This window comes from Cetorhinus maximus, chromosome 11, assembly GCF_964194155.1.
Source record: "Cetorhinus maximus chromosome 11, sCetMax3.hap1.1, whole genome shotgun sequence".
NCBI classification, from domain to species: Eukaryota; Metazoa; Chordata; class Chondrichthyes; order Lamniformes; family Cetorhinidae; genus Cetorhinus; species Cetorhinus maximus.
The window spans coordinates 52,605,223-52,626,385 of record NC_135889.1 but is presented as its reverse complement, the minus strand read 5'-3'; the positions used below and the strand labels follow the sequence as shown (position 1 = coordinate 52,626,385).

The 21,163-nt window shown below is 39.0% G+C and overlaps 1 protein-coding gene across 2 annotated transcripts in view; it reads left to right on the top strand.

Moving 5' to 3' along the window:
* The window catches only part of itprid2 (ITPR interacting domain containing 2), a 186,261-nt gene extending 165,947 nt beyond the window's left edge, over window positions 1-20,314 (top strand). For both annotated transcript variants that reach the window (XM_078551935.1, XM_078551936.1), the window contains exons 14-19: window positions 1,402-1,529; window positions 6,826-6,976; window positions 9,022-9,081; window positions 10,608-11,078; window positions 17,767-17,882; window positions 19,308-20,314. In XM_078551935.1, the coding sequence (XP_078408061.1) occupies window positions 1,402-1,529; window positions 6,826-6,976; window positions 9,022-9,081; window positions 10,608-11,078; window positions 17,767-17,877 (921 nt within the window). In that variant the 3' untranslated portion in view covers window positions 17,878-17,882; window positions 19,308-20,314. The remainder of the gene's footprint in view (window positions 1-1,401; window positions 1,530-6,825; window positions 6,977-9,021; window positions 9,082-10,607; window positions 11,079-17,766; window positions 17,883-19,307) is intronic.
* Window positions 20,315-21,163: the final 849 nt, after the last annotated feature.

Below are 21,163 nucleotides of genomic sequence, written 5' to 3'. Positions count from 1 at the left end.
CCACATGTGTGCAGTTGGTGCGTTTTCTTGGCTACGAGCTGGTAAATGGCTCTGCGCACATGCGCAGTTTGTTTTTATTTCTTTTCGCCGGAAGCCAGCTCTGAGCTTGCGCAGAAGAGAAGAAAATAAAAGTAAACAGCATGGAAAAGAAGGTTAGGTGACCCAGAAGAACACACTATTCTGCAAAAAAGTACCAGAAGAGGCAGGATGGGAATTACAAAGAGCAGATCCCAAAGAAAAGAAAGTCCCAAAAACCAGGGAGTGGGACACAGAGATCCTAGGAAGACAGTCAAGTCAAGGAACAAGGACAGTAATCTGAAACAGGTCCTGTTATGTGAAGCTAAGAGTTAGAAGCAGTAGAAAAGGCTCCGAATTAAAGAGAAAGAGCTGCAGGGAGCTGACTAGGAACAAAGTGGGCTTGCAAGAAGCCAAAAGACCTGAGGAGACTGCCAAAGGCCTGTGACTCCTTAGTAGTGGCCTTTGGAGCAGTGGTGTTCAGCTTGGCACAGCCAAATACCTGAGAGTGTGCATGTAGGGTGAAGCCTGAATGCAGATAGAGATCCAGTGGAAAGGAGCATTGGAAAGAGAGAGTGAAACCCTGGAGATGGAGCCTTGTTGAAGATGTCCAAGAGGAAGTGTCGTTTGGAAGAGAATTCCAAGGCGAGTTCTTTGAGCATGGAGATTTGAAATCCTCATAAGAAAGAGGGTTTCAGTGAGACTACTTGGCTCAGGGTGTGACAAGTGCCTAGAGGGTTGATGAGAAATCCTAGGAGCTTGGTTTTCAAGTGTGGTGAGTCCAACCACAGTTTGCTTATTAGTTTACGTGGTCTATATATTTACTGTGAACATTAGAGTATAAGATAGATTTTGTAACTTGTGTTATCTTTATATATTTGTGTAAATATATCCATAAAGGTATAGTTGGGGTGGAGGAGTAGTGTAATATATAGTTCACCTTTTCTTGTTTAATAAATGTTTTATTCTTTTGTTAAAAGTTAATCAGCATACTCCTGTGACCCTGTTCAGTGGCTGCCTTCCACGTTTCTTAAAAAGAGTAAAGTTAGGGCCTATCAAGTCAGGTTCCACCCTGGGACCTGACTTGTCCTATAGTAACACCAGTTGGGATCATAACAAATTGGGGGCTCATCTGTGATTTATCATAACAAGACCTGAGTGTCTGAAAAAAAACCTGAAAGTAAGGGGAAGAGTGTAAGCACTACCTGCAGGTTGCTCCATTATAAATCAGAGTCAGAGAGGCTCAGCTTGATGGGGATTCAGCAACTTTTAAAAGCTAAACATATATTAACAAGTCTAATAGCAGATGCAATTAGATGTCCTGCTACAGCAAAATCTAGGCCAATGCAATTTGTTAGTCATCATCTGTGAAAACTTTTCTTTCAGACTACATATCAAGAGCTGCAGATAATGAGAAGGAATCTGAACTTTTTTAGAACACAGATGATGGACTTGGAATTTGTCATGCTGAGGCAGCAAACTCTAGTGTATCAGCACTTAACTGATGAGGAGAGGTGAGATTTAACACTCTTGGCATTCATTTTCAGTAGTGATACATTTTCATTTTCTCCTTCGCAACATTATATTTCCTTTGTTTTTAAACTTTCAAGTTTTAACAAAAGTTGTCATCTAGCAAGTAGTCTCTCTGCAAAATTGTTAATTTATTCAGTGCATTTTGAATGCCAAGAATTGTAAATTAGAGTTGAGGGGAGAAGGAAAAAATGAAAGATCTTCCTTATATTAATTAGTATTTTAAAAGTTATAGAGAATGGACAAGGCAATAGTACAGAGTAGCGATATGGGTAATGATAACCAGAGTGTGACTGGAAGGGACAGAGCATACAAACATTAGAGTGCATTAGCAAATAGGGCCAGAGTAAGGAAAATGGTATAACGATAACATTGAAGGCCCTTTATCCAAATGCATATGGCATTCGTAACTAGGTGGATGAAATGATAGCACAGATAGAAATAATTGGGTATCATATGATAGCCATTTATAGAAACGTGGTTGCAGAAGTGACCACGGCTGGGAACTGAATATTCAAGGGTATTTAACATTTCAGAAGGATAGGAAGAAAGGAAAAGAAGGTGGGTAGCTCTTTTAATAAAGGATGTCATTAATACAGTCGTGAGAAATCATCTTGACTTGGAAGATCAAGACGTGGAATCTGTTCGGGTGGAGAGAAGAAATAGCAAATGAAAGAAGTCACTGGTGGGAGTGGTTTATAGGTTCCCTATAGCTACACTGTAGCACAGAGTATAAGTCAAGAAATAATGGGGACTTGTAAGAAAAGTACTGCAATAATTTTGGGAAATTTAACTCCTCTTATAGATTGGGCAAATCAAATTGGCAAAAGTAGCCATGAGGGTGAGTTCATAGAATGTATTTGGGACACTTTCTTGCAACACTGCAATTTGGAACCAACCAGGGAACAGGCTATTGTAGATCTGGTAATGTGTAATGAGACAGGATTAATTAATGATTCATAATAAAGGATCCTCTAGGGAGGAGTGATCATAACATGATAGAATTTCACATTCAGTTTGACGGTGAGAAATTTGAGTCTGAAACTAGTGTTTTCACTTAAATAAAAGTAACTACAAAGGTATGAAGACAGAGTTGACTACACTGGACTGGGAAAATAGGTTAAAAAATAAAACAGTAGATGAGCACAGCAGACGTTTACAGATTATTTCATAGCTGTTAAAAAATAATTAATTCTATAGGGAGAGACTCTACGAAAAGGATGTACCATCAGTGGCTAACTAAGAAAGTTAAGAATGGTATCAAATTGAAAGAAATGGTGTAAAATGCTGTGAAGATTAGTGGTAGACCAGAAGAGTGTGAAAAATTTAGAAACCAGCAAAGGATGACTTTTTTAAAAAATGAGGGGAAAATTAAAATATGGGAGTAAACTAGCAAAGATTGTAAATCTTCTACAAGTATATAAAAAGGAGAGTAGCTAAAGTAAACATTGGTCTCTAAGAAGATGAGACTGGAGCATTAATAATGATAAACAAGGAAATGGCAGAGACTTTGAACAAGTGTTTTGTACCTGTCGTATCAGTAAAAGACATAGAAGCAACTCAAGAATAGTAGAAAAGCAGGGGACACATGGGAAGGAGGAACTTGAGACAATTGCTATCACTAGAGAAAAAGTACTGGGAAAACCAGTAGGAGAAAAGGCTGACACATTCCCTGGTCCTGATGGCTTGCATCCTAGGGTCTTAAAAGAAGCGGTTGCAGAGAAAGTGGATGCATTGGTTGTAATCTTCCAAAATTCCCTATATTCTGGAAAGGCCTCAGCAGATTGGAAAACTGCAAATGTAACACACCTATTCAAGAAAGGAGAGAGACAGAAAGCAGAAAATTATTGGCCAGTTAGCCTAACATCTGTGATTAGGAAAATGCTGGAATCCATTATTAAGTAAGTAGGAGCAGGGCATTTAGGAAAACATAATACAATCAAGCAGAGTCAACATGGTTTTAAGAAATGGATGTTGTGTTTGGTAAATTTATTAGAGTTCTTTGAGGATGTAACAAGCAAGGTGGATTAAGGTAGATGTAGTTCATTTGGATTTCCAAAAGGCATCCTACAAGATACCACATAAAAGGTTACACAAGGTAAAAGCTCAAGGTGTTGGGGTAACATATTAGCATAGAGAGAGCTTTGGCTAACTAACAGGAAACAGCATGTCGGGATAAACGGGTCATTTTCAGGTTTGCAAGCTAGAACTAGTGGAGAACCATTCTGGGACTTCAACTGTTGACAATCGTATTAATGACATGGTTGAAGGGACTGACTGTATTGTGGCCAAAATTGCCGATGATACAAATAAGGTAGGAAAGCAAGTTGCAAGAAGGACACTGTTTGCAAAGGAATTATAGGTAGGTTAAGTGAGTGGGGAAAAAAGTTGGCAGATGGTATATAATGCGGGAAAATGAAGTTTGGCAGGGAGAACAGAAAAGCAGAATATTATTTAAACGGAGAGAGAGTGCAGAACACTGGAATACAGAGGGACCTGGGTGTCCTTGTACAGTAATCACAAAATGTTAGCCTAAAAGTACACCAAGTAATTAGGAAGGCAAATGGAATTTTGGTCTTTATTGAAAAGCTGATGGAGTGTAAAAATGTACAGGACATTGGTGAGACCACACATAGAGTACCGTGTATAGTTTTTTGTCTCCTTATTTAAGGAGGAATATACTTGTATTGGAGGCAGTTCAGACAAGGTTTACTAGGTAGATTCCCGGGATGAAGAGGTTGTCTTAGATGGAAAGGTTGAGCACGTTTGGAGTTTAGAAGAATGAGAGGTGATCTTATTGAAATGTATAAGATTCTGAAGGGGTTTGACAAGGTAGATGCTGAAAGCATCCTCGTGGGGAAATCAGGAACTAGGGCCAGTTTCAAAATAGGGGTCTCCCATTTAAGAAAAAGATGAGGAGGAATTTCTTCTCTCAAAGGGTTGTTAACCTTTGGAATTCTTGATTTCCCCCCTCTAGGACAGTGGTGGTTGACTATATTCAAGGCACATATTTTTGATCAACAAGGGAGTCGAGGGTTATGGGGGCAGGTAGGGAAGTGGAGGCCGCAATCAGATCATGATCTTATTGAATGGCAGAGCAGACTCGAGGGACCAAATCGCTTAGTGCTGCTCCTGTTTCTTATGTTCTTATGACAGGACTCCTCGTCTGTTGCATGTGATATAATCGGTGTGGATCTTTAGATTTCCATGTATAACAAATAATCGTTTATTAACTAAAGTGTAATGTTTTGGCGTAGATCACAGGTGTAAAGGCAGAGTGCTGTGAGGTTTGGCACAGTCTGCTTCAAGATCTCAGGTTCCATTCACAGTTGTTTTTATAAAGTGCCCATTTAATACCTCATGAACCTGTATTAGGTAATCTCTCAGCTGCCTGGTTTTATGACAAAAAAAACCCTAGATTAAACAGATCTTTTATTAGGACTGAAATGCAAACTGTCTTTTTACCAGTATCTCTTCTCCAGGGCTTGAGTATCTCTAATGTCTTGATGATCAGACTGGATGTGAAATTCATTTTTTTCCCGTATGGTTACATTTAATTCACTGCTACTTCTCCACCAGGACTGCCCACTTATAAAAAATGCTGTTCCTCTCTTTGACATTTTGAAGAAGGGTCAGCATTTAAAATGTTAACATGTCTGTTCTCTTCTTGTACGCTTGATCGGCGACTGTTTGCAGCAATTTCTATTTTATTTACATAATTCAAAGGTGTGGTTTCACCCAGAACACACTATAGTTTAAGCATCTTTCAGTTTGCATTCTATTGTTGCCTAGAAAGTTCAGTATTCTATTTGTTTTATAGCTTGCTGCGATGTGCCCTTGTTGGGCCTTAGCCTACAAGGAAAGATAGATGTCTTTCAGCTGGTCCGTAGCTATTTTGAGACCATTCACGGATTGTTTCAGTCTTTTATCAATGAATCAGCCATAAATTTAATAGTTATTCTTTTTCATTTTATTTTATCTTGTCAATATATTTTTGATACAACACACCCTGGGGCTTTCTGTGTTTAGTTTCTGATACCATTTTTAAAAAGAAGTCCCTTCTAAACCTAGATGGGTGTTCAGTAAGCTATCTGACATATGATCAGGTTTATTTATGTTAATTCCAAATATTTAATCCAGAAGTGCTCTAAGGTTGATGGTCCTGTAGTTGCCTGGGTCTGAGTAGTCACTCTTTCTGAAAATGAATACCACATTCGCTTATTTCTAATTTTGCAGGATCTCCCCAACATTCGTCCAGTCTCCAAAATGGTCAGCCCTTGTTCGTCCTTTGATTTTTGTTATTCAAAATTTGCATAGTGGGTACCTGGAAGAAGCAATCCTATCATAATTAACTATTTTATGCTCATCTTTCATTTTAACCTTGTTGCCATTATATAGGGCTCATCTGTAACTACTGTTCTACTGAGAGAATTTTCTGTCACCTATTTTCAGATCTTTGCTTCTCTTACTGTACATTAGATAGATCTATAAACGTTTCTGCACTAGTAGCCCTTTCACTCATGTTTCTGGCTGCAGGATTTGTGCAATTTGTTTTCTTCCATTTCTACTTCAGATAGATCTGTTTAGTTCATAGTTAAGAATCCTAATTAAATTTAGTTTATATGATGAGCATTAGTTTCATTGAGCCTTAAAATAATTTTCTTGGGCAGAGAACTATCATATATAATTACACTGTTTTTACTTGGTTTTCTAGCGTATTTCAATAGGAGCTCAAGGGCGTGTGCAAATGTGTCATTGTGCCCAGGGCAAAGTATTGTTCCTACCTTTCTACTGTTAACCAGTGGAGGAGTGAAAGGTTATATGTTCAGAAGACCTGATAATTTCTGATCATAATTACATGATTATCTCAAATTATTTTAAAAAGCCTGTAGTTCAACATTCATGTTGAATATTTTGTTCAATTTTTTTTAATGCCATTAGTATATTCCAGTGGATTTATGTGAAGTCTTGTGTTCAAAACTGTTGGTATACGAGCTATTCATTTCTTTTAGTTATTGTGTAAATTCTCAATTCAATGAAGATGTCAAACTGATTCTTTGGATTTTATTGTTTCTTTGGGTCTGGCTTCATATCCAGAATTAATAGCTTATTCATAAACTTTCATGGGGTGACAATATGGGCATTGCATTGTAAATTGCTGTAAATCTATATGTAAAACCACTGCGTATTTCATGCCCAGAAGCATTGTAATGTAGTTTAATACATGTAAAGAGCACCCAATGTGGAAAAGGGAGATTGAGAATATTTTCTTGTTTGTAGACAAGAGGCTGACCAACTGCAAAACCTTCGGAACTGTGTGCGTATGGAGCTGCAAGAGCTGGAAATGCAGCTGGACGAGCGATCGTTTGCTCTGGAGGATCAGCTGAAAGCCCCAAACCAGTATACCATGTTCAATCCTCCACCTCGTGCTGTGAGTTACATGTGTTTAATCCTATTGATCTTCCTCCAAATTACTGTGTTGGATGGATATTTTGGATAACTTTGATCTTCCTGAACCTTTTTTTTCTTCCTTGGCCTGGCCAGATCTGGCATCTGTGGAGCTGAGGGGGCACTTTCCAGGGCTGTTCTCAAACCACTGTCATAGGTTCTAATAAACAGATACTGCTCTCACCTCTGAATTTATTCTGTTGAGAAGCGCCAGAGGCTCTGCTTGGCAATTTCATACTCCATTGAATTGAATGAGTGTGACTGCCTCTGCTAATGCCCAATGCCATTCCACACATCGCCTCTCATGTATTCTAAATAGTTCACAGTTTAACTGAACTTAACTAACCGTAAATGATCAGGCTGCTGGTACTGAATGAGCAGAAATTTCCTTCAATTAAATATTGGGTAGACCAAGCCATTGTCTTCGGTCCTCACTATAAATTTCATTCTCTAGCTTTCTCTAACTTCAGACTCCATCCTTGACAACTGTCTGAAGCTGAACCAGACTGCCTGTAATCTTGGTATAACTAACTCTGTGATGAGTGCGGATCACATATCTATGCCATCACTAAGACCGTCTATTTCCATCTCTGTAAAATCACCTGATTCCACCTTTGCCTCAGCTTATCTGCTGCTGAAACTCTCATCCATGCCTTTGTGCCTCCAGACTTGATTATTCTGACTCACTCCTGGCTGGCATCCCACATTCTACCCTTCGTAAACTTGAGATCACCCAAAACTCTGCTGCCCGTGTCCTTACTTTCACCACGTCCTATTCACCCACAATCCCTGTTTTCAAATACCTCTATGACATCTTATTTCCCTATCTCTGTAATATCTTCCAGCCCACAACCCTCATCTAACTTTGGCCTCTTGAGCATCCCTAGTTTTAATCACTCCATCATTGGTGAACATGCTTTCAGTTGCCTCAGCCCTAGACTCTTGAATTCCCTCCCTAAGCCTCTCTGTCTCTCCACATTTCCTCCCCCCTTTAAGGTGAAAACTACCTCTGACCCAGATTTTGGCCACGTGCCCTAATATTGCCTTATGTAGCGCAGTATCAAATTTTGCTTTGTAACGATCCTGTGAAGTGCCTTGGAGGGTGGGGGGGCACGCGGGGGGCAAGGCCTAGGGTGCTTTCCCATCATTGCCTCAAATGGCTGCTTAAGGGCCTATTCCCACCCGGCCACAATTTTGACGCCAGCAGGAAGAAGTCAGGGACGGTTGGTAGCCCAGCAGTTCAGCCTGCATGGGCATCACCTGGAAAGACGATGGATGTGCCTCCTATACTGGCCCCTTTCCACATGGGGTCCACTCTTTTCATCCCCCCCCCCATTCCCCCAAACAAACCCTGGACTTTCCATCAAGAACAGCCTCTCCTCCAGGACCTCCCCTTACATCCCTGCCGTGAGACCCCCAAGCTTATCTCCATCCTGGCTCTGAGTCTTAGAACCTGGGGACTGCTTAGTCCCAGCAGTGGGCATCGCTCCTGGTGGTGCTGCTGGGGCTGCAGAGCTGATGGCCAATAAGCACTCTGTGGAAGGATTTCCTCCCAAGCTCCAACTCATTAAATAGCTTTGGAGCAGCCAGCTTTGGCGGTGATACATTCCCCGCCGACTCTTCAGGAGGCAAGATTGGAAACACTGCCGCCTCTAAAATTTTGCCCATTGAGTTTTTTTCTCTCTCTGGCGAATTCTCTCATTTTCACTGGAGTGTGCTTTTCCTTCCTTCATGTCTTTCTGACCACTGCAGGTCCCTGTATGCTTTCCCCAAAAGCTATTGATATTAGGGAGATAATTAATGAGTGGTATTCTGGCGAAAAAGGAAATATATTTTAAAAATGGAACATAGTTAAAAGGAAAAAGTGTGCCTGATGCTTAGAATTCCGTGATTTTGTCCTTAAGCTAGTAATTATTTTTTTTATTTTAGAGTTTTGAAGAGCCATAAAAGCAAACTGTATGTTTGCTGAATGGCATTTGCATTCTATATATTTTGAAGTGCTTATTTTCTTGTACGTCTGTATTTCAGAGGGCATACACTCATAACACAGATACCATGTCTTCCTCCTCTCTCAATGTAATGGAACCGGTAAGTAAGTTGGACTTCCCTGTACGGTGATTAAATATAAACTGAACTGCTGCACACAATCAGATGAAGTGGAAACCCCTATCTCCTATATGTACTAAATATTAACCTAGATGATTGAATATGATAAACTTCTGACTATGTTTGACCTGTGATCAACACCCTAGCTTTCACGTTCTGTAATCAATTAATGCATTTTTATTATCTGGATCACTGAATGTTACAGTTTTTTTTAATTAATCCTAGAATCTACAAATTGATTCAGATCCTAGCAAATGGTGTCAATTATAGATTCCCAATATCTTTTTACTGCTAGTATTTTACTTAATAGCATTCCTGGAAAAAAATGGTTTGAACATATGCTGTGTCATCTTATTGATCAAATTGTTACTCAATCTTATGTTATTGCCAAATGAAATGCAAATGGGTGCTGAGTTATGCAAATTATTGTTGGATTATGAAGACTGTTGGGTTAAGTACTTATAAATGGGGGCAGTTGGTCTCTGTTGATCCTATGGTTGTAGTCTGCGGTCATTAAGGTGATGTTTAGTTTAAATCAAAAGGTTTGTTGATCAATCTCAGCATTACAGTTAACTCTACAGTTTTTCAATATTCGGTATAACTAGCTCACCTGTTAATGGCCTTTCCAAATAAAAATTCCTGATTAGGTTAGCAACTAGTTAGCAATAGGGAGAATGGGGCTAATTGGATAGCTCTTTCAAAGAGCTAGCAGAGGTACAATGTGCCAAGTGATCTCCTTCTGTGCTGTTAAGATTCAAAATTCTATTCTATTGGCCAAGAACACAAGCAGACATTTTTAACTGCTAATTATATCATATTTTTGATATTGTAACAAAATCTACAATGTGCTATTAATAGAGGATACATGCCTGTAATTGCAAGAAATAAGCTAAGCAATGTGGGTTTTATCATTCTCGCTCTGGTACCTAGTTCTTCTGTAAAATATATTTGAGCTGAATGTTGTGTGGAGCCATGAATATTGAAGCCAGGAAAAGGAACTTAAAATAAGAAAACATGTTAAACTAAGAAAACATGTTAAACTACCTGTTTAACCTTAAATGTTTTTAAACTACTGATGCTTTGAGAAAAATTCTAACAGGGCCATAAACCAAAATGGTAAATAGAATACAGAAGACTCATTTCCTGCTTTACAACAAATTCTTGATGGTCTTAACAGTTGGAAGCTTTAGTTTACTTTGTTGTAAAGTAATAAATTAAAGGTGTAGCTATAACGATTGGCATTTTAGAGCAAATAATGTGCTGCAAACATATTTCCTAGTTAGTAGACTGGGAACATCTATCATTTTAAGAGGTTTTAAGCAATTGATGTTTATTTTCCATTTATCCAAATTAACATTTGTATTTCATTACCTGGTACTGAATGACACAGGTTAAACAGAATGAAAATAAAATTGTGCATCAAGCAAGCTGTTGAGAGGAAGAACATTTCTTTATTTTAATTACAACACCCTATTACTGGTTTATTATTAATTTTTGTTTAAATCTAGGTGACTGAGCTTTTGAGGGAGCAGTCTTACCTTCGATCTGAACTAGGGTTCTCTGAACCTTCAGGAGATGAGTATGAGTACCCACAATCCTACTCTACACCCTACACCAACTTGGAGTCAACTTCACGCTGTTCCAGCCCAGGCCGGATGTCTAGGTATTCAAGCTCTTTGGGTCATGGTCATCAAGGTGTACCAAGCACTACTGTACAGTATGGAAAACCAGCAAACCTAGCTACCTCATCGTCACAAACCAAACAGGTGTATCGTTCTTCAGTTATGCTGACTCCCTCAACACCTGCCCGAGTTGAACAGGGAGAGCAGTTTACAGAAGACCGATGTTCACCAGGAGTTGAGGACCTGAAATCGGTCAGCGAAAAGTCTGAACTGAAGGGAGCTACAGCAGTGCCTATTGCTAAGGAAGCAAGAAGCAATATCGTGGACCATCCAGAATTCCAGACTGTTCTACAAGAGGTTAGTGATTATACGTATGAGAACCTGCTGGTGTACTTGAAGGCTGTAACAACCTGTTCCCTAAAGCTTGGAGAGGTTCCACTTCTTGTAAGCCAATGGTCACCTTTGTAACCAATGGGACAGTAGTTTACCTTGCAGCTTAAAAACCTCATGTTTTAACTGTCCCCCAGAACAGTATGCATTTCTGAACTGAAAACCATTTCAGTGAGGGAGTAACATCTAGAAAGTGGTTCATGGATGAAAACGAGGAGAGTGTGCCAATTAATAACCAAGGTGCAGCATAGTCAAGGTCGACTGGTGACAGAGGAGGAGAGCACCTAAATTTGGGCTGAGGCCTAAATAGGTCAACTATAAATATGAGGTAACAATGATCCCCAGTCTCGCAAAAGATGGATAAAGAGATTCCAGCAGGTGGAATTTTATAACTGTCAGTTTTATAATGTGGCCAAAATGCATATTCTGGGATAACGGAACAGGCTGAATCAGAATTCAGTGAAGAAAATGGGGTTGAAAGTAATCACCTAACATAAGTGGCGGGGAAAGTAAATTGTTTAAAAATATACATCAAAGTTTTTTACAAGGTTTTATTAATATTTATATCTTTGAAAATAAAAGGCAGCTCTCACCTTCATACTAACTTAGCATATTAGAAATGCGAGATGGTGGTGTTTCAGGACTAATATGAAGAATCTAGTGCTCCCAGTTTCCCCCAGTGTCCTGAATATGGAACTGAAGACATACAAAATGGTTCTTCAAAGTTTTCAAAGTCAGTGATGCCAGATTAAGGAAAGTTCCTTAAAAATATGACACAATGCAGGTGTCACCAGGGGAGGATACAATTAACAATGAAAGTCCCATTGGGACTGCTGGCATATAATTTTTCAGTACATTGGGCATACTGATTTTAATAATATACGGATATTTAATATGTATGACGTAGCAGATAATTATTTGAAAATTTAAATTAGTGAATTGTCCAAATCTGTTTGCATTTGGGGATAAAGTCAAAAAGTTTAAGTCATGTTAATAAATTGTTGGGATAGAGGACAAAGCAAAACAACAAGGGAAATTTGTCTGTTTTGAATGTAAGTGGCAGGATATATAAAAGATATGTTAAATGCAAGGATGTGAGACTTGCCCCACGGTATTCGGGAAAAGGTTCGTTGAACTTGAAGTTAAAATATAGATCTAATGTGGTTTGATTGCCGTTACTTTTGGGCAAAAAGCTAGTAGCGGAAGTGTACCACATTAATATGCATCCCAGCATATTAGATATCTTCATTCCTGGTTTGGCTGGTTAATTATCAGCCCCGCCAATATAGATGGTTTGGAGAGGGAGCAGATTGGTGATAAAAAAATTCACCGGCAATCTAATTTTCTGCAGAGCCCTGTGGCAAGTGTATCAAGTAAGAAATGACATGCAAAAACTAGAATGGGACCTGAACTTAACAATCTGTGAATGTGGAGACACAATGGTCACCAACTGAACCAGACTAATGCTAGACTTCAATAAGATTCATAATTCTTAAACATCTTTGTCAGAATTCAACTGAAGGTTGAAATTCAGCCAATTTTACACTTAAAAGGCATTAGTATTCCATTGTATTGTTGAGTTGAATTTAAAGGTTGTAAATGAACTCTGCATATAAATGATATTAAAGTTGGACCATTGTCCAGCAGAAATAGCAAATCCAGTGTTTAACGTAAACAACAGGTTATTGGCTAAATACTGCTAGTTACTCCCATAGATAATTTCTCTTGTCTTGAATAACATTTTTACAAACTTGACACTTTAATCTTCATTTACAGATTTCCTCTGTGCAGGCCAATAAACATTCATTTATGTAGCACAGGCAAACCGGGTCGGGGTGAAGGCATTTGCCTCTGCTCTACAGATGGGGATCTGTACTAAATAGAACTTGTGTGGAAAACTTAGGCCAATTCTACTTTTACCAGATTGACCATCTTTATGTTATAAATTCCGATTCATGAGAGGTTTTATTTTTTGGCCGACATCGATCTAGAAAGCCTGGGCTCCATATTGCTCTCCAAAATAACTATTTATAGGACTCCAGCAACAAACAGCCCTTACGAACAAAGATTTAAAAAGTCAAGTTTGTAAAACATTTAATCACTGAGTTATCGTCTTATCTAAGAACTAATAAATCCAGAGTTATTGAAGATTTTCTAGAATACTATTTATGAATATTTATCACATTACCAGATGGCAGGTATGAATAAACTTGCACTAATTAGAAACTAGGTTTAGATTTGAAAATCCAGTATGCCCCAGTAACAAACTCTTTCAGTCATACAATATAATTTTTCTAAACCTGATGTCAAACTGATATTGAATTGGTATTCCATAAAAGGAAACTATATTTGCTGAAAGTGGATTTTTCCAATGTTAACCTTGTCCTCCAATATTTAAGAAAGAAACTTCTTTTAAATATGTTGGAGTTCAGCCATTCACAAGATTATTATTTAATGTTACAATGCTTTTCCTGAATTAGCTCTTTATTACTTTGAGCTGGTGGTTTTGTCCTATTTTCTTGGCTAATCTTGAAGTTATGCTTAAGGTTTACCTTTCTTCTGTACCATTTAGTATCTTGTATACTTTATAAAATGCTCCTCCCCTCCACCCTCAGTTGCCTTCTTTTAAGGGTAGAGAACCCTTGTTTCTCTAAACTATGCTCGTATAGGCTAGAGGTCATTCTCATGGCCCTTCTTCATATTGCCTCCAAGGCATGAATAGTTCCCTTGTGAACTAGTGATCAAAATTGGACACAGTGTTCAAGATGTCATTTGATTTGGCTGAAGTCCCATACAAATTTAGTATTGGTGCTACCATTCCTTGACCTGCTAAAAAGAAAATCTGTAACGACCCTTAGATTTCTTACAACCTTACCTTTTAGCTATCCCTACACTGTTAAATTAATTTCTAAATATTTAATATTAGGAGCATTAATATTTAAATCCATTGATTGAGAGATCATATTTGCTTAAAGAAGGGCCTTCATTAACTGAAGGTGGCCATCCTAAAATTCAGAACCTCTTATCACTGGACCGTTTTATGATTAGTTTTTGGTTCATTAGCATTTTAACAGAAAGCTTCAGAAAATTGGCATTTATTTAAATATGTTGCAGTAATATAGTTGACAGCCTTTCAGCAACATACCTGACTCACAAAGTAAACAGTGCAGCACATTCTGAATCTCCTGATCATTAATAGTGTTGCTTTATAGGGACAGAAGAGTGTGAGCAAAGCGAAACAGACTAAGTTTTGTTACTTCTCCATTTTCCACTTCCCAAGTGCCTCCAATAGGATCCTAATGTTTAAGTACAAGAGGTTGAATTTTGAATTTCAAATTTGTGTGACATATTGAAATGTAGTGCTGTCAGTTCTTAGTTTGACTGCAAATTTCCCACACAAACATTAAAAAATTGTTGTGTTAAATTAATTGACTGAAGAAAATCTTTGCCCAGAGAGATTGCAGTTCTTCACTTTTACTTTTAATAATTGCTGTAATAAACAATTATACATTTCTGGCAGACATTTGGAGGTAATGTTTCCATATTTTAATTATCTTAAAACATTATGAAGAAATTATGTGAAGTATTTAGTAAAATTGAACTAGGTTTCATTTCTCCAAGTATTGGCCATTTGGGGCTGAATTTTCAGGTCCTGCTGGGAGCAGGATGGAGGCAGCAAAGGGATAAAAGTAACGGTGCCAGTTGGCGTGCTGGTTTCCTGACACTTCTAGGAGAGAGTGGGTAGTAAGCGCTCGGGAACGTCAGGGAGTTGTCGCCCTCCTAGCTTTGCGGGGCCGTAAGAGGAGGGAGCAAGGCTGCCAAACAGAACTGGGAAGTGGTGTGGTGATGACCTGATCACAAGCAAGGCTGCAGCTGGCAATGGGAACACAACAGACAGATTTTGCACCCAGTGGCAATGAGTAGCAACACCTTCTGTTCAAAGGGCAGAGTGCTGGGTGTCATGAGGGCAGAGGAGAGGACGAGGGGCAGGAAGGACATGGAGGACATACCCTCAGCAGCAGAGCTACCTAGAGATGACCGAGTAACAATGCCAGAGGCGACTGTGGCTCTGCAGGTAGATGGTCACAGATTTCCACCCTTGTTGCGGAAGACCTCAGACCTCCGGCACTGCTCGCCATGGCCATGGAAGTCACCTTGGCCTTCAACATCTTTGTTTCTGGCTCCTTCCAAGGATCAGCTGCAGTCCTTGATGGCATCTTGCTAACAACAGCACACCATTGCATCTCGAGGGTCACTGATGCCCTCCTTGCCAGAGTTGGACAGTACATTCAGTACATTCTAACTCTGAATCGGGGACTTTTTTTGAAGGGTCCCAGGGAGCAGAGCAATTGCCCATCATAAGTTCAAACTTCCGGGGAAATTCCCACAGAGTCGGTGCATCAAGACTTCCGTGGGGCCCTGACACATATCTTGGGGTGTGACTGGCCTCCAACAATCTGGGCCATATGTTCATGAGTATTGTTAACATTTTTTATGAATTAAAAGTGCAGATGATGAACTTTGGTTTTAAGATCATGCTAGACCATCAGTTTGTTCTCAATCTGTTTGAGTACTACATATTTTTAAAAGCACTGATGAATGGCAAAAAAAATCTAAAATACTTTTAATGAGGGCAAGTTACACCCATGAAGGTTCAAGTCCTGGAAAATCATGGTACAAGATTCCTTTGGCCATGAAAATTATAGTAAATTGTGAGGTGAGAATGACTGCCCTTGACAACAAGTCAGCAATTGACCAAGTGTGGCATCAAGGATCTCTAGGAAAACTTGAAGTCAGTGGGAATGGCAGGGAATACTCTCCGCTAGTTCCAATTAGAACAAAGGAAGATGGTTGTGAATGTTGGAGGCCAAACATCTCAATCCCAGGACATGTCTGCAGTTCCTCAGGTTAAGCCCATCCATTTTCAGCTGCTTCATCGATGACCTCTCTTCCATCATGAGGTCAGAAGCGGGGATGCTCGCTAATTATTGCACAGTGTTCAGCACCGTTTGTGACTCCCTGGATATTGAAGCAGCCCATGTCCAAATGCAACAAGACTTGGACAATATCCAGGCTTGAGCTAACAGGTGGCAACTCACATTCGCACCATAAAAGTGCCAAGCAATGCCCATCTCCAACAAGGGAGAATCTAACCTCCTCTGGATATCCAATGGTATGACCATCACTGAATCCTACACTATCAACATCCTGGGGATTACCATTGATCAGAAACTCCTGGACCAGGTATATAAATGGCTCAAGAGCAGGTCAGAGGCTGGGAATTCTGTGGAGAATAATTCATCACCTGACTCCCCAAAACTTGTCCACCATCTACAAGGCACAAGTCAGGAGTGATTGAATACTCTGCACTTGCCTGAATGAGTGCAGCTCCAACAACACTCAAGAAGCTTGACGCATCCAGGACAAAGCAGCCCACTTTATTAACCATGTTAATCAGTCACTCTCTCCACCACCAGCGCACATTGATGGAAGTGTGTGCTATCTACAAGATGCCAAAACTCTCTTGACAGCACCTTCCAAACCTGCGACCTTCAGCATGCAGAAGGACAAGGGCTGTAGATGTATGGAAACACCACAAGTTCCCCTCCAAGCCACACACCACCCTGACTTATTTTCATTCTTCCATTGTCACTGGGTCAAAATCCTGGAACCCCCTTCCTAACAACACTATGGGTGTATCTACACCAAATGGATTGCAGTGGCTCATGAAGGCGGCTTGCCACCTTCTTCTCCAGGGCAATGAAGGAGGGGCAATAAATGCTGGCCTTGCCAGTAACACTTTCTTTTAAACCATCAGGTAACAGAGGTTGGTTATAAAGCAGTAGGTTTACAAATTACTAAGAGGCGTTTGACTGTATTAAAAACTTAAAAAAAACTTCAAAAACGTTTTTTTGATCCTCTCCACATCTACGAGACTGCCTACTTTCTAATTTCTTTTAGTTTTTGTGGTTATTTTGATTCTAGCTGACTGCTTAGATAATTGGCTGATTGTACCTGGTTCTTCTTTCCACCTGCTGTCCATGCTTTACTGTGCACAGGAATCCGAAACTTCCCATGCAAGCCTTGTACAATTTGGCTGCTTTAAGTTATGGTGTGTGTGTGGCTTCGCAAAAGATTTAAAGAGTCTTAAACAAACTGGCCTTGAACCACAAAGAGGGTCCATTGCTTACTGGGATTCTGGCCATGAATGTTTCCTTGTAGTCACTGTATTATCTGTGGCTTGTTATTTGAGCTTTCTTGCTGTGAATAAAAGACTAAGATTGAGCCGCATTCTATGAATTTGCTAATTCCTTTCTTGCTGAGCCAAGATATAGGTCTTTGTAATTAAGTAGTGTTCTGTTAAATGCCTTGTATTCCTGTACTAACCTCAACTGCATTGCTATAGCATGGATTCTGCAAAATGCTTGACGTAACCCAGCCGTTGTTTTGCCTTCTAGCAGCTGTCTAGCAGTCTGAAGAATAATATTGCTAGAGACTTGGGAGCAGTCACCTATATATATTTGCACACAGGAGCCACAAGGTTTTGTGATACCTAGTTTGGGAAAAAACTGGAGGGTTTTCAGAAATCCCTCCAGCTTAATGCCAGTTGGCAGCATGTTGTGACACTGAGAGATTTTATTTTTGTCCCCAACAGATAAAAGAATCACTTGCTGGAGAAATAAAGCGAGAAATTATGGATGGGCTTCTAGCTGCGATATCTCCGACCGGTAGCTCTGCTGTTGGGCAAAGGGAAGAGTTCTCGTAACTCCAGTGAGTAACTCTTGCTAACTCAAGCCATCGTGCTGATAAAGAGGGAGCACATCTGGTTTTAATTGTTTTCTTTTCTGAAGTCTGGCCTTCCTCTGTTATTTGAAGTTCTGTAAAACCAACTAGAAAGCGTTTTTATCAGATCCCTTTGTGTTTCTCTTTCTTTCCTAAAATCCCTTAATTGCCTAGATTTGTTTGCTATTATTTTAAGATTCTCTCTGTTTTAGTCTGTGAGCACTTTCACTAGCAACCATCTGCCTTGAACAACTTACTGTGTATTGATTTTAAAAAAAAACCTAAAGATGAAATAATCATTCTGAGGACTTGGATGATAACATTGCCTTCAGGCTGATTTTAGTGTGGCTAAACTGAGATACAAAAAGTGGTAGGTCACAGTACTTTTTTAATATGTTTGAGAATTGGGGACATTGTAAAAGGTTCCTTAGTCACTATTTCCTGATTTTTTTTGTGTGTGTAACGTTGAAGTATTGAAAACTGTTTCTAAGATGTTTTGTTTTATTTGTGCTGAATGATGCTGTCTACTTTCTTGAAGGTTCTAAATGTATGGGGAAATTCTCATTTGTTTGTAATCTGATGTATTCGACAGAACAACAGCTTTTTATACTGTATCCCCAGAACATTAATTACAGTCAACATGCAGGCAAACACTTCCAGGCTTATCCTAAAGGGATTTCTCTTTGTGATTGGTGCCTAGTGAGAAATTCCCATTGGTTTATAACCATGTACTTTGAAATAAATCAGTCAAGATATTTCAAGTTACTGCTGTATGAAGTACTATAGAGGTTTGACTGAGAGCTAACAATGGATTCTGTATTTTCTACATAGTTCTTTGCTCCCTGACTGTGTCCAGTAGTATAAAATTAGAGGCAGCCAGGGAGAAAAGGGCTTTGAAAAGGATTAATTACAGGGAAAAGGAGTTCAAAAGTTGCTTAAAGTGAAGTAAAACAGTCCACTGAACTGTGGCAATATAGCGTTTTGATTATTTTTATACAATGCAAGTTACACTGATGGAAAGAAGTGAACACGATCATAACTGTTGTACCTGGTGGGAAATAAAGCAGCGTAATGATTCATTTGAAGTCAAGTGTTCACTTGGTCTACTTTCCGAGTGATTGAAAAAATGTGCGTGAAATACACAAGTATCTGGTGTAGATCACAAAATGATGCTCTCGACCTAGCTTATAATATCGATCAAGTAGATATGTCAGTGTGAGTAAACTCCCATTAAAGTAAGACTTGTTAAGGGAGTAATCAATGCCACTGAACCCAAGAAAGTGTGTATGGTAGGCTCAAATAGTTATAAACAGTTCCTTGAATAAGGTGCAGAACCAATTTTATTTATTGATTGCCTGACCATACCCCATTTCATTTTCCACTTTAATTTAATCTGTTTTTATTTCCTTTCAGTGTTTTCAAGGAGAGATTTCCTGGTTGTGGCCTGGTTTCAAAAGAAGCTGTCTTCAACACAGCCAAAAACACACTTCACTTTTGCTACTTGGAATACTGGCTTCTAACCGCTCATGCTGGTGGAACATACCTAGCAGATGCATTCGACTTAGATATGCAGTGCTTCAGGAGATGCTATTGCTGCTGAGATGGGTTGCTTTTATCTAGTCAAATTTCAGAACAGCTCCTTTATATGCAAATCCTAAACTGTACTTTGTGTATTTGATTAAGTGCTTCACCTAGCTAAAATTGTTTTAAAAGCGGTTAACTCAAATGTAATAGGTGTAACATGTAAAGGACTTAAATTTGTTCTAATATTTGTTAGTGTCTTGCTGTTAGATATTTACCTCTAGTAAGGTTAAAACTTGAAATTCCACTTTTAGTTAAAGATTAAGCCAATTACATGTGCTGTAACACTAGTGTGGAAATTTGTTTAGCATTTCCTTCTTGAAGCACTGACCTCTATGAGGTATTCCCTGTGCAATAACTGTTTTACGTGGCAAACTTGAATTGACAAATGTATCTTTACTACTGTTTGTAATCACATCACCCTTAATATCTGTGAAACATTCAGTCTACTACATTTTAGCTTGAGAAAAAAAACTTTTGTCATTAGGTTTTAAAAAAGGAAGTTAGAGGGCATCTATCTGAGTGCTACAAACTGGTTTAAGGGTGGTCTTACACTGTATTTTATAAGCTTTAAGTATTTAATTAATTTGATAATCTTGAATTTATTTGTAATTTTGAATAGGTGCAGTAACAGGGGTTGGGGTGCAAGAATACTTAAGTGCCTAAAGCTTTTTTCTAATTTGTACTTGATACATTATACTATCGTACATGTATTTACTAAAAGTGTGTGATGGTTCTTGTATATGGAATGTATGCTAATGGAAATTGTATAAGAGTTTAACTTGGGATGCATGTGGAATATATTGAAATCACTAATAAATATTTATTTTAAATATAAATGACTATTTCTGAGCATGAGCTTTTGTATAATCTATTTTCTAATCAATATAATTTACACTTGGTGAGTAAGGAAGGAGATGAAAGAGAGAGAATGAGGTTGGCAGAGAAGTTAAAAAGAGCAGGAAAGCAGGTGAGGGAGACAAAAAACAGGTAACTATAGGCCAGTTAGCGTAACATCCATTATTGGAAAAATGTTAGCGTCTATTATAAAGGATGTTATAGAAAAGCATTTAGAAATGCACAATATAATCAAGCAGAGTCAGCGTGGCTTCATGAAGGGAAAATCACGCCTGACACATTTATTGGAATTCTTTGAGGAGGTAACAAGCAGGATAGATAAAGGGGAACCAATAGATGTAATATACTTGGATTTCCAAAAGGCGTATGAGAAGGTATCGCACATAAGGCTACTTAATAAGATAAGAGCCCATGGTGTTGGTGTAGTATATTAGCATGGATAGAGGATTGGCTAACTAATAGAAGACAGAGAGTTAGGGTAAGGGGGTCACTTTTAGGATGGCAACCTGTAACTAGTGGAGTACCACAGGGATCAGTGCTGAGGCCACAATTATTTACAATATATATTAATGACTTGGATGAGGGAAGTGAATGTATCATCTCCAAGTTTGCGGATGACACAAAAATAGGTGGGAAGGCAAGTGGTGAGGATGACACAAAGGGTCTACAGAGGGATATAGACAGGCTAAGTGAGTGGGCAAAAACTTGGCAGATGGAATATAATGTGGGAAAATGTGAGATTATGTACCTTGGAAGGAAGAATAGAAGAGCTGAATATTATTTAAATGGATAAAGACTGCAGAAAGCTACAGCACAGAGGGATTTGGGGG